General features: G+C 47.1%; 1 protein-coding gene across 5 annotated transcripts in view; it reads left to right on the top strand.

Annotated features, from left to right (window-relative positions):
* The window catches only part of Pde10a (phosphodiesterase 10A), a 517,525-nt gene that overhangs the window by 461,158 nt on the left and 38,351 nt on the right, over positions 1–18,016 (top strand). For all 5 annotated transcript variants that reach the window (XM_029564535.1, XM_008835118.3, XM_008835119.3 and 2 more), the window contains 6 exons: positions 679–729; positions 1,335–1,393; positions 3,562–3,613; positions 7,885–8,027; positions 11,955–12,047; positions 13,094–13,280. In XM_029564535.1, the coding sequence (XP_029420395.1) occupies positions 679–729; positions 1,335–1,393; positions 3,562–3,613; positions 7,885–8,027; positions 11,955–12,047; positions 13,094–13,280 (585 nt within the window). The remainder of the gene's footprint in view (positions 1–678; positions 730–1,334; positions 1,394–3,561; positions 3,614–7,884; positions 8,028–11,954; positions 12,048–13,093; positions 13,281–18,016) is intronic.

Below are 18,016 nucleotides of genomic sequence, written 5' to 3' on the forward strand. Positions count from 1 at the left end.
TGGGCAGGCTCTGGCTTAGTCTCTCTTCACTGAATTAGAGTTAGCTCTGTAACACCAAACCCACATGCTGCAGTGATATACTCTGGCTTGCTGGAGGAGCCAGGACCGTCCAGTGGCCTGACCCCACACACATATACATATACTTCCCCCACCCTATAGTCTTAGGCAGAACTCTTGCCCTTGCTCTTCTGCTGTGTGGAGTGCAGCCCCATCCCCTCACACCACCTGCCCTGAAGTCATCTTCTCTGGGAGCCTGGGCCCCGCTTCCTGCTGTCCTACTGGGTGCCATCATGGCACCCCTCACTGTCCTGTACACTACTTGAAGCACACACTTGCTTTCCTGCCGTGTGTGCCTTCCCTTCCCTGAAGAACACTAAAAGCAGTTCCAGTCTTGTCCCCAGCACTGCGTGCCCAGCCGAGAACCCCCCAAGTAAAACAGTAACAGACGAAGAATAGGAGCTGATGGGGGTGGGATGGCCCAGGTGGCATACCACAAGACTCCAGCTTTGAGCCTCAGCACCCATCGAAAAGGCCAAGTGTGTGAGACGTGTCTGTGATCAGTGCTGGGGAGGGTGGGCAGGAGGATCCGGGGGCTGGCTGGCATCCTGGGGTCTCAAGGAGGCAGCGAACAGGACAGTGCCTAACAAAGCTGGCTTGGTGTGCATGTGTGTTTTGTAGGTGGCAACAGCCAATCTTGCCTGGGCTTCCGTAGCCATCCACCAGGTGCAGGTGAGTCTGGGTGCTCTGGGGTGTGCTGAGAGTGCGGGAGGGCCAGGGACAGCAGTTGCGGTTAACAAGGAGCCTCAAGCTTCACCCTGGAATGTTGCATTTTGTATCTGAGCAGTTTCAACTATGAACCCTTATAGTCACTTGCAAGTTGCCTCAAATCTCTTGCAAGTACGAATGCTTGTGTATTTTTATGTTCTGCCTCAGGCCGATGGGGAAGTGCGTGACAGTAGACCTGCAGGGTGCTAGCGTGAATAGGTGTGCTTGGGCCATTAGAATGTGCCGAACTACAGGGTTTGAACATGCAACGGAGGGGCAGAAAGCAGTCTGGGTGGACAGTCTGGGTCTGAGGGCTGGCTCTAGCACTTTTACTCTGGGTTCTGACTGAGTTTCTCAGTCTCTTAGTACCTAAGTTAGGGAGGGCCTATCTCAGATCTACGGAGCTATGCGGTGATTAAATGAAATAATGATGTAAGGCTCTTAGAACAGTACTCTAGGAATGTCATTGATGATGATTAGTGGTGATTGTGTTGCTAACCATGTTCTGAAGTTTGGTTCCCCTGTTAGCAGAGCTCTGTAATGATCAATACCACCTTTGTATACGGCAGGTGTGCAGGGGTCTTGCCAAGCAGACTGAGCTGAATGATTTTCTACTTGATGTATCAAAGTAAGTGTTCTGTCTGGGGCGCTCGCTGTCCTTATTGATCAGTGATGGGAGTGAGACCTACTGGTGATAGACCTCCCTCCATCTGCTGCAGCTGGGAGCTGATCAAACTGGACTAATCAACAAAGATTGCACTAAACCAATCTTTATTATACATGCCATCTGGAAAGAATGATTACTCATATTTTGGACTATAGAATGACATCTTTCTCCATGCTCACTTTATTTGATGAAGCTTATAGGTGTATATGTGGTGGTCTTAATTTTCAATTTGGTGTTTGTTTTGTAACTAAAACCCCCTGTAACGTATCTCATGTACTGAATAATTTTCAAAAATTTAAAAAATTTAATTTTGTGTGTATGAGCATTATGCCTGCTTGCAAGTAAGTGCACCTGTGTCGTGCAGTGCCCACAGAGGACAGAAGAGGGCGTTGAATCCCCTGGAACTGGAGTTACAGACGGTTGTTAGCTACCCTGTGAGTACTGGGATTTGAACCCAGGTCTTCTGCAAGGACAGCCAGTGCTTTTAACCACTGAGCCACTTCTCTCCAGCCCACTAAAAAGTAGTTTTGAAGACGGTTGATCCACTGGGAGAGAATGTGCGCTTGTTAACTTTTTCTAAGATGTGCTCTGGAATTTTCTAAGTGTCACTTTAAACAGTATCATTAGCAATGCCATTTTACATTTCTTTGTGGAGTATCTCAAGTGTGACATTGAACGCCCATTTCTCTCAAGCTCAACCTTAAACATCTCTCTTGAGCTGGTAGTAAAAGCCATGATATTTATTAAACTCTGGGTTTGGGTTGGTTTTGAGTGCTATCTCTTTAGCCTACCTCAATAATCACTGAAATATTAAAGCACCCAGGACACGGTCACCTGGGTCATGTCCTCCCACAGTTTCGTAAGGGAGGGAAGCACTCCTCTTCCCTGGCTCGCAGTAGCCCTGTGGAGGGTGCTGGCCCCTCACATCCCCAGAGTGGTAGTCCGTCCCCCACCAGCACACACCAAAGCCTCCTGAATACCCAGACTGGAATTACAGGTTATGTCGCAGCTGTTTTTTTGAACCTGAAAGTAGAGGCCTGTGGAGCTGAAGCAGTTCTGGTCACTTGGCCAGCTGTGCCTTCAAATAGTTAAACCCTGTCAAACGTGATTGCGTCCCACCACTGCTTGACTTCAGAGCACCTAGAAAGGAGACTTGGTCCCTCTCTGTAGATACATTTGAATATTTTGGAAGTGGTCCGAAGTCAGCTAACTGCTCCCTGACACTCCATGGCCTCCTGGCCTTTTGCACCGGAAGGAAGCTCACTTCCTCCCCACATTCCTCCTCCAGTGCTGCTTCTGCTTGCAATGAAGGAAGTGTGGCCCAGGTCTCACTGGTTTTAAGTAAGTCATTGTCTTTTAAATAAAATTCATTATTTATGATGGCAAATCTTGTTAACTGAGAGAGCGCTGACAAATTTACACGAACTAAACTGAAAGCTCGCACAGCCAGGACGCCCAGGTTGCGTGCCTTCTTACGGTTTTCTGTCATACCTGACTGTTAGTTCATCTTGGGGGGAGGATTACGTCTCAGCAAACACCTCACATGCCTCCAAACACACTTACCATTCACAGCCGGGGGAGTGTGTTTCACTGACGTGTTTGTGACATCCTGGTCACGACTGATACGCTCGTGAATCTCCTTCTTCTCAGTCCACTTCAGCTCCTGCCTTTTCCAGTGCTCTGATTACTCAGTCTAGTCATATTGGTGATAGTTAATCAATTTAAAGATTCTTATTCTAGACCATTCATGAGAATGCGTGTGGCTGATCTGATTCGGTCCTGTAGTGCTCCCATCACAGCCCCTGGCTTTCTCTCTCTCTTGGATTGAGCAATATTAATTACTGAATGCACCTGCTGGAGTTAGAGCCTGAGCGCTGAGGCCCTGACAACATTTCATTCACTTTTAGTAATGCGTATTGCTTCCATAAGAGGCTAGAAAACAAGTGACGTGCATATTTATGTTTACTTAAATGTAGAATCCCATACCACACACAAGATGACTCACAGGATTGGGCTCTGGTATCAGTAAGATGACTCACAGGATTGGGCTCTGGTATCAGTAAGATGACTCACAGGATTGGGCTCTGGTATCAGTAAGATGACTCACAGGATTCTCTTTTGTTTTCCAGGACATATTTTGATAACATAGTCGCTATAGACTCTCTCCTTGAGCACATCATGGTAGGTGTCCTTTACTTTTGACAGTGATTGTCTTTTTAAAATTTTTTTTGATTTATGTATTTTTATTTTATGTGTATGAGTGTCATGCCTGCCTGTATGTAAGTGCACCCGTGTCACACAATGCCCACAGAGAACAGAAGAGGGTGTCGGATCCCCCTAGAACTGCACTTACTGATGGTTGTTTGCTGCCACGTGAGTCCTGGGAATTGAACCCAGGTCCTCTGCAAGAGCAGCCAGTGCTCTTAGCCCACTGAGCCATCTCTCCAGCCTGACAGAGATTGCCTTTAAACCCTATGTTCTTGGTTCTGATCTGTGACATGGTTTTGTGTGTGTTGGAGGAACAAGCTTTTTCAAATGTTGTAAACACATGGTGCCCTGGAACCCTCTTTGATCAGTTCCTCAGCCCTGTTGAAATTTTGGGGAAGGAATTTTGAATGGCATTTAAAAAATAGTTGTATATATGCAGATAATAAACTCATACACATAAAATAATAATAAAATATTTTTAAAAATAGTTGTATTTAGAAAGATTTGGTTTCTCCTTATAATCTATAAAGCCCTTATTCATCTGGGCGTCTTAGGGAGCTTTACGAAGCATTTATTCATCTGAGGGATCCCTACTTGATTCATGTTGATCCTACAGTTCATTCTACTTGGATCAAGTCTTAATCGTTCCTCTCCTGAAAAGCCAGTGGGTGTGGTGAGCAACTTCCTGCTGAGATTTCAGTGACTAGATCGTCTCTGTCTTTAGATTTGGTGTTAGCTCTGCTATCCCAGAGTTCTGGAAGTTGGTCACGCCCACTCGTTTTTCTTCCTGTTTGTCTGTGTGTGCTTGCCTCTGTGCCCCACCCCTCATGCTCTTTCTCCTGCTCAGTCTTGTCTGTCCATGATGCTCTCCATGGTGTTTTTATTTAGTTGGCTGACTTTTATTCCTGCATCTCTCGGGCTCTTTTCCAGAATCTATTTTCGATTTGAATTTTCCTTCCGTGTGTTTGACTTTGTTCTCCGCACTGCACACCTTTCACCCGCCTTGTTAGCTGTCTTGTCCTGGTCGTCTGCTGACTTGAGTCCTGCATAGAATTGCTGATCATGTTTAAAAGCAGACCCGGAAATATTTTCCTGGCGTTTGAGCCGCCTCGTGGTCTTCGGTCTGCACCGTCTGGGGCTGGGAGTTGTGCGGGGGTCATCCTGGCGGTGGCTTGTTTTCCCGTGCTTTTCTGCCTCTTCGTTGTGTTCGGTCTGTCTGTTGGGATGGAGCGTCCTCAGGCCTCGCTCTCCCACTTCGCTTGTTTTCTGTGAGTCTCCTGGTGAGCTGTCTTCATTTGGGTTTATGGTCTCCACTGCTGTTTAGGAGGAGGCTGGGCAACGCACTCAGTGACAACACACGGTGTCAGGCTTGCGTGGGCTTCACCTGTGTCCCTGGCGTGGCGAGGGTCTTAATAGCCACCATGTGAAAAGAGTGTGGACGGGAAACAAAAGGGTGAAGATGGGCCAGAGGGAAAGGGTGTGGGTTAAAGGTGAGAAAGGATAGAGAAATATTATAGAGCAGGTAGGAACAAAGAAAGGACAGTCAGAAAAGGCTGTTCAGGTGGCCGGCCAGTTAGAACAAACAGCTGAAGTCCCAAACTGTAAATAAAAACGAGCACATGTGAATAAGGGGGTCTGGGGGGATGGCCCAGAGCTGAAGAGCACTTGTTACTCTCCCAGAGGACCCGCGTTTGGGTCTCAGCGCCCGCAATGGGTGGCGCATAACTGCATGCAGCTCCGGCTCCAGGGGATCAGACCCCCTGTTCTGGCCTGGGTGTGCACCTGCACACACATGTGCATACTGACACACAGATGCACATAAATTTTTTGAAAATAAAATGGAAGTAGCACATCAATCAGTATTTCTTCCTAGTTTAGATAAATGTGCCCACCCCACCCCCACTATCCCTTGCTGTTAACCTTGGTTGATTTTGGAAGCTGGCTCTGAAGGTGGGCAGAGGACAGCTAGAGATAGTGACTCTGGCAGGTTAAACAAGCCGAATGGGTTGGCCTCACCGCTGAGAGTTGTATCCATTTAGAACACAGCTTTGTGTGTGTGTGTGTGTGTGTGTGTGTGTGTGTGTTGCTAGAAATGGAACCCAGGGCCTCACACATGCCTGGCAAGTGCCCTACCAACTGAGCTACATCCTCAGCTCCTAGGCCTGAACGTTCTGTAGTTTCCTAGACTGAGAACCCTGGCGTCCAGTGTGCTGGGAGCCATAGACTCATCCTCCACCCTGAGAACCCCAGGCACAGAAAGCCCAGTGGCCAGAAGGGGCCCAAAGCCCCCGTGCTCTTGTGCTGAGAGTTGTATCCATTTAGAACACAGCTTTGTGTGTGTGTGTGTGCGTGTGTGTGTGTGTGTGTTGCTAGAAATGGAACCCAGGGCCTCACACATGCCTGGCAAGTGCCCTACCAACTGAGCTACATCCTCAGCTCCTAGGCCTGAACGTTCTGTAGTTTCCTAGACTGAGAACCCTGGCGTCCAGTGTGCTGGGAGCCATAGACTCATCCTCCACCCTGAGAACCCCAGGCACAGAAAGCCCAGTGGCCAGAAGGGGCCCAAAGCCCCCGTGCTCTTGGGCAGCGCTAGGGTAGCTCTCTCCCTCTGTCCCAGGCACAGCCAGTGTCCGCTGAGTGTCATGGCAGTAAGCACAGGACAAGGTAGCTCTCTCCCTCTGTCCCAGGCACAGCCAGTGTCCGCTGAGCGAGGGCAGATGGATCATGGCAGTAAGCACAGGATAAGGTAGCTCTCTCCCTCTGTCCCAGGCACAGCCAGTGTCCGCTGAGCGAGGGCAGATGGATCATGGCAGTAAGCACAGGACAAGGATGGCACCTGGTCTGATTTATCGCGTTTATGTTTGATGTGAGGTTCTTTACTTTCCTCAGACCGCACGTGGCCCACGGTGTTCTTGAAAAGATTTTGTGATGGTTGTTTTGCTCTGAGAGCTATTTTCATGAATAATAATTTCATAGTTAAGATCTGGATGGTTGAAGTTTCCAGAAATCGCTCTTATTTGTTTACTTTTAAATGTGTATGTGTGTTGGGGGGGGTGAGCACATGAGTGCAGTGCCCGAGGAGGTCAGAAGGGGACGTCAAGTCCCTTGGAGTTGGAGTTATGGGCAGTTATGAACTGCCCAACATGGGTTTTGAAAACCAAACATGGGTCCTCTGCAAGAGCAGTTATGCACCTCTAACCACTGAGACATCTTTCCAGTTCCCCAGAATTTTTGATACATGTAAATACTCTGTTTATGACACAACTATACTCCCAGCCCACTAAGGGCAGTTGGAGATGTTGAACATTAAAGAAATGTTTGTGAAAGGAAACGGATGAACAGGTGAATGATGAAATGAACGAACATTTTGCCACTGTGAATGGAAAAGCACATTTGACATAAAAGCGTGGGCCGTGGGGACCATGAGTATGAGTTTGGTTGTAGACCAACCACGTGCCAGGCCTGGGATAGCGGGACAGGCCAGGCTGCTCTCAGAGCCCGAGTCTCCCTAATATATAAAGTACAGTGAACGTTTCCTCTGATATGATACTGTTACGAATGTCCACGAAACATATTTGTGCTTAGCATATGGTTAGAATCCAATAACTAACAAGTTATCAGATACCTCAGCACCGGAACTCGGCTATGGCAGTAGCAAAGCGCATCTATGTCCATTTTGTTTGGTTGTTGTTATTTGATTGATTGATTGATTGATTGATTTTTGAGGCATGATCCCACTATGTAGCTAGCTGACTTAGCAAGCTACATAAACCAGACTGGACTTGATCTCCCAGGGATCTGCCTGCCTCTGCCTCCTGAGTGCTGGGATTAAAGGTGTGAGCCGCCACACCTGGCTTATTTGATACTCTTCAGTCACTCTAGACTCCACCTGGTCAGTGGGTGCTGGCCGTGGTGCTGACCGAGACTCAGCCCAAGGCACCATGAGCATCCTGGGAAGCTCCTCACAGGAGCTCAGGGTTTCAGGACTTGGAGGAAGGAAGGCCGACAGCTGTGTGACTCCCAGCAGGAATGTGCTGGGGTATCTCAGCGTCAGCGCAGCCGTGGAGTATATCAGCTGTTCGTTTGTGTAGTTATCTTCCAGGATTAGCACACAGCTCCTTACACATCATACTTACGACGTTTGGTACCAGTGCTCCGTTATTCGTAATGCCTCTGTCCTTCCTAATCAGAGCATCCATCCGTCTCCCCTTGGCCTACTCCGGCTTTTCTCATTTGTCTTCCAGATATATGCAAAAAACCTAGTGAACGCCGACCGCTGTGCCCTGTTCCAGGTGGACCACAAGAACAAGGAGCTGTACTCAGACCTGTTCGATATTGGGGAGGAAAAGGAAGGAAAGCCGGTCTTCAAGAAGACCAAGGAGATCAGGTAGCGCGGCCGCCTGGCCTGTGGCAGATACAGTGTTCCGTCACCCGCTCTTCTGTGCCTCTTCGCAGGAGTGCTGACAATGCTTGTCATACTGTGATATCATTCCCACCAGGACCCGCCTCCTGAAGGTAGTGCTTCTGGGAATGACTTTGCAGCCGGCCAACCGCCCAGGAAGCCTTAGCGTCACTCCTGGAAACGCCGGCTTCCGGAGGCGGTCCTTTTGGAAATCACTTGGAAAAACTTACTAGTGCTCCCAGGTAGGTAAAGGTCGCTCGGCTGGAGCCCGCAGGTTCCTGGCCAGGGAGCAGCGTGCCGGCAACCAGCCCAGCCCTTGCTGCTTCCCAGCCAGTGGGGACCTCGACAGCCCAGAGCAGAGGAAAGAAATGACTCACACACCTTCTGTAACTGACCAGTTGCTGACTCAGTGTCACTTTCAGTGCGCTTTGAAACCAGAGCTGCCTTCCCCCTTGGAGTGGCAGCCGCTGTCGTGTGTGTAAATGGACAGATGGCATTTATCTGTTGCTGGGAGCCGGGTGGTTGAGTCCTGTCACCCTGGAAACCTGCAAGGAGCACTGGACAGGTGGAGGGATCCCGCCTCACAGACACAAGTGGAAGTTCTTTTCATTGACGTTCTTTTCGCTTCTGTGTGTGGTTTAACCTCCCAAGTAAAATTCTCCGGTAACACGCCACGTCCTCATTAATTAAGAATTGCTCTAAATTTGGCCACTCTGCGGTGTAAGGGAACTAATAGCACGGAACACAGTGTGACTTGCCACAGGGGCTATTTCTAGGGTGATGGTAAGGTCAAAGTACATGGGGTCTTAAACCTGTTTCATTCCTTGGTCTGATTGTAGAGCTGGTCTTTCCAGTCTGGACATAGTCACTTAACTAAACTAGTTTCTCCTAAAGTCTCGGTGTTCCTATCAAAGCTGGTATTGATCTGATTGGGGAAGCAGCGAAGCCCGGGCACACACGTTAAGGGAATGAGGCTCCATGGCCTTAGGATTGGTGCAAGCCAGTCTCCTGCATCCCAGGGTCTGCTCCGCACCTGTGGCTTCTGCTCAGAGCTGATTGAAAGGTCCCGTTCAAACCTTGCACATGAGGTAGAGACGTGTGCATCACAGATGGACTCTGGCACAGCTCGTGCATCTCATTTGTGCTTGTCAAAGTATGAGAAATCCAGGAAGATGGCAGTGTTGAGTTTTATGCAATGTTGGTTCACTTTTTGGATATCTTTTTTCCAATGTATTTTTTAATGAATTTTTGTACATTCACACCAAACATTTTTTATTGAGCTTTTAAAATTTCATACAACATTTCTCACTCAAATCCAGATCCCCTCCTAATCCATGCCTCCTCATCTTCTCACTGAACCCTGTGCACTCTGCCATACATGCTGAGTCCTATTCATTCAGGTGTTTGTACCTAAATGTCCTTCAATGTAAATGTGTCCACTGGAGTCTGATCAGCCCATCCAGCGGCCGTATGTAAGTCATATTCTCCCTCACCCAGCAGCAATCAGTCTCAAATACTTCTCAATCTAGTGCTGGCCCACCACCCATTTCTCACCTCCCCTTCGGGCCCTTATTTAATCGAGCTGACATGGGTCCCCCTCTCGACACCACCACTGCCACAGGCTCACATATCTTTTTTTTGTTAAATTATTTATTATTTTTATTTTATGTGTGTGAGTGTGTTGCCTGCATGTATATAAGTGCACCTGTGTCATGCAATGCCTGTGGACAGAAGAAGGCATCAGATCCCCTGGAACTGAAGTTAGAGATGGTTGTTACCAGCCATGTGAGTGCTGGGAATCGAACCTGGGTCCTCTGCAAGAGCAGTCATTGTTCTTAACCACTGAACCATCTCTCCAGCCCCAGGCTCACATATCTTAATTCTAACTTGTATCAGTTCTCTTTTGAGTTTCTGAAAAATCTTAGTGCTCATTGTAAATACATTTCTTAACTAAATTTTGACATGAACCCATGTATGATGATAATGCAATGATGAGAAAAATATTAATGTGATATTTGCACATTAAGTCTCATACTATCAAAACATGAGTAAATGTATCAATTGATGTTCATGTTTTGATTGTTTTTAAAAATGAGTGAATTAGAGAAGCAAAGGTATTTGTATTTTATTTCTATGTAATCCTTGGGTTGCAAACAGCATACAGTCCAAGTCCTGTGTGCATGAAATCCAGACATAGCTGGGGTTTGACCATATGTCTAGAAGTTAGTGAACCCAACAGACTTCACCTCACTCTGTTGAAAATCCACTAAGAAGATTTGTAATGAAGCATATTGCAATTTATATGGTGATTTGCCAATATAAGAGATTACTATTAGTTAGTGTTGAAAAGATCAGTTGGAAAATTTTGTTTCAGTCTGTGCTCAATTATATTCTCATATATTATGGAGTATGTCTTAAAACATGGTTTCAAGTAATGACTTTTGTTTTCCGGATTCATATATCTTTTTACCTAACTTATAAGGTTATTTAGGACATGTAAATGTAAAAGTAATATGTGCATCTAACATAAGGCTTAGAAGGGAGACCCTGTGAAATTTCCCCCATACACATTGGCATGTCAACCGGTCTTGTCACATGCAGATCTTGTTAGACGACCACACTGTGGGGATGTCACCGTGCAGCTTCCCTGTCCTGTCTAGAACGCATCAACTAGCAGCAAGCATCCTGTTCCTCTGGCTCTTACGATCTTTCTGTCCCTTCTGCTATGATAAGCCTTAGGTGTAGAGGTTGCATTGTGGATGTGCCACTTAGAGCTGGGCACCGCACAGACACTCTTTCCATTTTGATCAGTTGTGGGACTTTGTAACAATCTATCGGTCTATCAATTGTTGCAAAAAGAAGGTACTTTGAGAAATGGCGGGAGTTACCCTTGTCTGTGAATAGAAGGCTATCTGTTTGGGATATAGTAAGAAATTACCTTGGTCTAGGAAAGTGATGGGGTAGATTCTTCTCTGGGAGCTGTGACCTCTCCAACCGTGTGCACTTGGCTGTGTTCACAGTAGAATGCATGGATCTCACCTCGTGAACAGGCCTTACATCCAATTCTACAGCTGTTGATTATCCCCAAGATAAAAGTGGCATCGTTGTACCAATAGAGAGTATTTGGTGGGCCATCATTGTTGTGGCTCATAGACATTACAACTGGGTAGGACCATTGCTTGGTTTTCTCCCTTGGCAGCTTGCAAACTTTACAATGTACAATTCTCAGATTTTTAAAGCTTTCTTGTTGTTAAAAAACTAACAGAAACACAAGCGTTAGCCTTGACTGACAAACTGGGGACATGAGCACCACTGTTGCCATCAGCACACTCTTTTCTACCCCCACATTCCATCCCCCGGAAGGTCTTCAGGGCCAGTTACACAAACCGAGCCTCGTCAACTGCAGCAGCAGCACCTTCCTGAAGGACTGGCCTGAGGCTGTTTCATAATCAACACATGTATATGCCTATGTCTGCTTACATATATGGACATGTATATGCTCTGAAACGTATAAACGGAAAGTGCATAGGACTATAATGCAGTCTCACAAATGAGCTGATTATGTCAGATCCTGTGTGTGGTGTGTGTTACACTTTGATAGAACTCAAAGCACAGTAGTTTTATTCTAGTGTCTCCTCAGATAGAAGCTTGAGTTGTACCAGGACGTCGTAGCAGCTCCACGGCAGGAGCTTTTTATCTCTGTAATGTTGTGAGATCACCGTTGTAGACACTGTTACTGACTGAAATGCCACTATGTAGTACTTGACTGTATGTAGCTGATCAAGATTGAAAATGAACCTTGTGGGATGAAAAGCTAAGGCTTTAATTCAATATTGGATGTCGACGAGATATTTCAGAATGGTTTCATAACATGGTATTCAGTTACCATGTCCCTCTCTTTCGTTTCTGCAGATTTTCGATCGAGAAGGGAATTGCTGGCCAAGTAGCAAGAACAGGCGAAGTCCTGAACATTCCAGATGCGTATGCGGATCCACGCTTTAACCGGTAAGAGACAGTTCCGTGCTGGCGTTTCTCCTTTGAGGTCGCGCTGGGCTGAGGCCTCTTTCGGAGAGTCTCAGCTCTCTGTTTCCCAGTCTCTTATCGGTAGTCAGTGTATTCAGATACCCACACCTGACGGTTTTTTTTAGGCTGCTGACGAGCAGCCTGTCCTGCTAGAGGGTCTTCAGAGGTGAGCAGTCAGTCCATGTCCTGGCGTCGTCACGCTGGGTGCTTTGTGAAAGCCTGCGCTGCAGCTGTCACACACAGTGATGGAAGCACAGCCTCTTGGGGAAATGGCTGTGCAGCTTCTCAAACGTTTAAACTTTCCATCAGCGGCCTCCTAGTATTATACCAAGAAAAGCGAAATCACTTGTCCACACGAAGGCTTGGCCGCATGTCTGCCGAGCCACCCCATTGCAGTTCTCCAAGTGACCTTGTCCATTTCCTGGTGAGTGGATAAATAAAACGTGATGTGTCCACTCAACGGAGATGAGTGCTGGTGATAACAAGGGCTGGGGGGTTCGCGTTAGGACAGGGTCATCCTTTGGCTTCATGAACCCACACTCTGGTCACAGATGAAAGTGGCCACGCTTTCTCTTCTTTAGCGGCTAGGGGTGGGCTGTCCTTGTGGTGGATGTGGTTGCTGACCCCTTTCTCACTTTCAATGTGAAGACTGTTTAAATTGGTTTAGCAAGTTACATCTCATCAGCATGAGTGAATTAAGGGAACATGTCGTCTGCCAGACTTCATGTATTTTCCTCTGAAATGCCTGTTTGTCTGTTCACTAATGATGCTGACATTGTGAGCACAGTTGGTAGGCCCTGGGCCTCTAGTGGAGGCCATCCTGGAAAACTGCTATAAACAAGACAGAATGTTTTAGAGAAGGTTTGAACAAAACACTGTCACACCTCGCACTGTCCCTGAATGTGCAGTTCGTACAGCTGTTTGTACATGGACACAAACTGCACGGCTGAGTTGCAGCTGATGAGGGACTGCTCCTGACAGGCCTGCCTTTGCGATCTGGTGATAGAATGTTCCCTCCTCTCTCACAGGGAAGTGGACTTATACACAGGCTACACCACGCGCAACATTCTGTGCATGCCCATCGTGAGCCGTGGCAGCGTGATCGGCGTGGTGCAGATGGTGAACAAGATCAGCGGCAGCGCCTTCTCCAAGACAGACGAGAACAACTTCAAGATGTTCGCCGTCTTCTGCGCCCTGGCCTTGCACTGTGCTAACGTAAGTAAGTGCTGTGTCCAGCGGCCAAGTTACAGCTCACACAGAAGCCTTTTGTCTGCGGTCACTCAGTTTATCCTTTTCACATTTACATGTCCTGTGTGAACTACAAGCAGTGATCCCTGCCTGTACATATTTTAGGAAGAGCCTTAAGATGCTTATGAAGAAAAATGTCTCCTGATATTTGCATTTATCTCAAGATATGAGTTTGTTAAAAAAAAGAAATGACGTTAGTGTACTGGTAACGTGGTGACGCACTGGGCTCGCGTTTCGTATCTGCCGAACAGGGAAAGTGCTGTCTGCTGTTTGTTGCATGCACACATTTGAGAGTCTTACACAGGAAGACAGTAATAGCTCATGTTTTCTCCCTAACCAGGGAAGTTCTGCTTGGGATAAAAGCTCAGTTTAATGTAAGTGTCTGACCATTATGAAAGATTCCCACTTTGCCCATGGCCGCTCTTCCCTGTCCATGAGGAATGCAGTGAGGCTCAGTTTATATTCTGAATTCTCAGTTTATATTCTCAACTCTGTAATCTTTTTTATATTGATACTTTTTTATTATTTTTATTTTCTATGTGTATGAGTGTATTGCCTGCATATATGTGAGTGCACCCACATCGTGCAATGCTCATTGAGGTCAAAAGAAGGTGTTGGATGCCCTTTAACTGGAGTTATGTAGAGTTATTAGCCACCGTGTGGATGCTGGGAATTGAACCCGAGTCCTCTGCAGGAGCAGTGACCTCCGCAGTATTGATACATTCTTAAATGAATCAAATATCTGGTAATTTACAGACTAATAAACCTTTAAAGACATCATTACAATAACAGCAGACCTCAATCTTATCTGAAGGAATGTTGGCAACTGATTGCTGCTGGATGAAGAAGAGCTGATCTTCCTAAAACAAGGGACTCTAGATAGGCTGACTAGACTTAGTGGATGGACTTGCACTGGGGAATGGTTGGGAACACTGACAACCCAGTGGGCCTTGATAGGGATGACTGAGTATATGGGCTCCAGTGGGGGTGGGGGAGCATAAAGATGATTAGGAGTTTTTGAGCTGTTCTGTATGAAATACAGAAAAAATAATAATAATAAAAATAATTAAAAATTGAAATTAGGGGAAATCTCAGGAAACTTTAAAAATTCCTTTTTAAATTGATTTTTGCAGATTTCATACAACATATTTTGATCATCTTTAGATCCATCATAGCCAAGATTGTCCCTTACTACCCCCCACCCATAAAGTCTATAGGGTCAAACTTGTATCCCCAGTGTCCTTTGGTGTGGATCATCCACTGGAGCCTGGTTAACCCACCAAGAGCCCCAGCTCTAAAGGAATGGCTCTCCCCTTCCCACAGCCATTGGTTTCCAGTAGTTTTCAGGTAGGGTTGGTGTTTCTGACCCCTCCCATGTCTGTGCAGGGACAGGACTCTCTTTATTAAGCCAAGTCACCACAAATGGGGGTTACTCAGCTACTACTTTAGTAACTTATAGAAGCAGTCTCTGGGAAATGAGATTCCGTTCTCCGTTCCTCAGCTCAGCATCGCTGACCTCCAGCAGAGGCCGGTCCCCTGTGCTTCTGTAGTCCTGGGCCGTATCGCTAGCAGCATGCTCCCAGGGTAGGGTGCCTTGCCCTCCTGGGGATGCTGAATGTACAGCAGAGCATCTTCTGGGCTCTGGGAGACTCATTTTGCTTTTTTTTGCTGAAGCATTTCTTGTTGATCAACTCTGAAAACACAGGAGACTTCTGAAGGATGCTGACTCTCTCCACTTTGCCTCCCCAGTCTGAGAATCCAAGCAAGACTTGCTGCTGGGTCATTAAAACATCGCTTCAGTTCAGAGTGAAGAGCACATGGTGTCTTCTTCAAGGTGGTCCTCCTTGCTTTTTGAAGCAGGTGTCTGTGTGAACCCAAAGGATGGAACAGGACACAGGCCCTGAATAAGATGGCAGCAGACCCTTCCAGTGGGCTCTTGGCCTGGCTCTGCGGATGTGGGTGCTGCTGAAGGGGTGGGCACCTGAGCATGGCCATCACTCTGATGCTCACCTGGTGCCTTCTGGGCAAGTGTGCCCTGTGTGCTGAGCATGTTTCCACTGGAAGGCACCCTGTGGCGTGCAACACCCCAAGCAGTTCACTGGACAGTTGCAGCTCCCCCCCTCCCCTGAAGGCTCTACTTCTTTCTAGAGAACACGCAAGTTCTCTAGATTAAGATTATTAATATGAAACGGCTTTGTGAGGCCTCTAACTGTTGGCCATTACTAAGTCTAAATAAGTGTGTTGGTCCTGGAAACTCAGAATAGATTTGCTCCTGAACAACTTAAGCCCATAGGAGCATGTCAATAGGCTTGAAAACTGCTTCTGGCCTGAGTGCGCTGCTGGTCGGCAGGCTCTGTAGTCCTGTTTGATTATGATGCCGCCAATCCGTGAGAAGAGGTGGGAGATACGGGCCATGTAGGTGCACAACATGTCCTGGTTTTCCTGAGCTCATCTTCATGTGCTTCAGAATGCATGCCATTTAGGGACTTAAAGGGCCTCTCCTGACTGGCAGCGCATCCGTGTCCTCTGCTGGGTTAGCTGATAATTAGAAATGCGATCGATGGAATGGCCATTCACAAAGACTGGAAGTCTTTTAAAAGCAATAGAATCAGTTAATTTTTCACATGCATTATGATTTTAAAGAAGAGTTTTGATGAAGAGACTAGTAGGACAGTAAGGCCTGTTAGAGCTTGGGTCTGGGGAAAGGAGCACTGAGAGCAGACCACTGTGTCTCTTGGAGGCAAGACAGGCAGTGCTCAGGAGGCATGGACAGGCCACCATTCCGATGAGTGCAGTGGTCCAGCCCCACACACCGTGTGTTTGCTCTGCTGTTAGAGATGAATGGCACTGCAGCGACAGTGACTTTTAATTGATTCCAGGCTTCAGTGCGCAAGAGGTCCCCGCTCTGAACACTTGCCACGTGAAAACTCAGGCTCACGGCAGCCATGTGTAGGAGATGGAGATTAAGTAGTGTGGTTAAGGACCATCAAGATGCCTCAGTGTGAAAGCCCACTAGCAGGCAAGCTTGACAAAACCTGAGTTCTGTCCCCAGAACCCACATGGTGGGCAGAGTGAACTGAGTCCTGCATGCCTTCACCTCATCCTCTGACTGCCACACATGCACCATGGCCCATACGCCCATAAAATCCATCCATCCATCAATCAATCAATCATCAATCAATCATGGCCCATACACCCATAAAATCAATCAATCAATCAATCAATCATGGCCCATACACCCATAAAATCTATCAATCAATCAATCAATCATGGCCCATACACCCATAAAATCAATCAATCAATCAATCAATCAATCATGGCCCATACACCCATAAAATCAATCAGTCAGTCAATCAGCCAATCAATAAATGTAAAAAGAAGTGCCACTAAGTGAGACATAGAGTAGGTGTTGCCTAGCGGGCGCTTAGTCAGAGTTCTCTGAAGAGGGCATGGGTAAGGATATGCAGAGAGTGAGCAATGCTGCATGCAAGACGGGACTCACTAGGGGCCTTGCTTCACTAGAGGGCAGTGACTGAGGAATGCCAGGACAGGCCGCCTGTCATCTGGAGAACTCAAGAAGGCAGTAATAGGACCTGCCCAAGTCCAAAGACCTCAGCAACAAGGGCTGATGATGTAACCTCAGTCCAGCTGAAAGCCTGAGGACCCGGAGGAGCTGCTGCTGTAAGTGCTGGGTACAGAGGCCGGAGCCCGGAGGTGTGGTGTGCAAAGAACAACAAGGGCTGATGATGTAATCTCAGTCCAGCTGAAAGCCTGAGGACCCGGAGGAGCTGCTACTGTAAGTGCTGGGTACAGAGGCCGGAGCCCGGAGGTGTGGTGTGCAAAGACAGAAGGATGTCTCAGCGAGGGAGAAGTGGGTGGAGGCAGGAAGACACAGAAAGAGAAAGACGGACAACAGAGACTGAGAGGTTCTGTCTGGCCCCAGTCACTTGGATGGATGGACCTTCCTTACAAGGCTTCCGCATCCAACATCAATCTCCAGAAATACTCCAGGGACATCCCGAGCTTTTCTAGTTCCACCTATCCCATAAATCACAGTGACATGTAAAATTAACCACCATAGAGCATATGGGTAATTTTTCTGGAAAGTGGGAGGTAAAGTTCAGAACAAGCCTTCATAAACAGCATAGAACACACAGGCAGGCTGTGAAAGACCTTGAGGAGGGCGGAAAGGCTGACACGCAGGATGCTCTCAGGAGCAGCATGACATAAGTTAAATGGAGCACTGCGCGCTTCTAACAAAAGTTTCCTCCGAAGTAACTAAGATTTATCTTCTGAAATCCAGCTCTCTCTTTGTTAGTGTCAGATGACAACACACAGGTAGATTCCTAGACATGCTGGCAGACACACAGACAGACACTCAGATATACAGGCAGACAGACTTGTAGTCACACGCAGACAGACTCCTAGAAATACAGGTGGATTCAAGACACAGGCAGATGGATTCCCAGACATGCATAGCCAGACACAGATGCAGCCAGACATGTCCAGGACAGCTTCATCGAATCCCTAGACATTCTCAGAATTGCATCTTTTGAATAACACGAAAATAAAATATAGACCTCCAAATCTGTCAGTAAGGAGAGAACTAGTTTCAACTGAAGTCAAGTGTTTCATCTCTAAGCCTATAAAGTATGTGGCAGATAAAATCATTCTAAACATAGAATGGTGCTTGGTACAGGTTA

This window comes from Nannospalax galili, unplaced genomic scaffold (genome assembly GCF_000622305.1).
Source record: "Nannospalax galili isolate Female #2095 unplaced genomic scaffold, S.galili_v1.0 scaffold1157, whole genome shotgun sequence".
In the NCBI taxonomy this organism is placed as follows: domain Eukaryota; kingdom Metazoa; phylum Chordata; class Mammalia; order Rodentia; family Spalacidae; genus Nannospalax; species Nannospalax galili.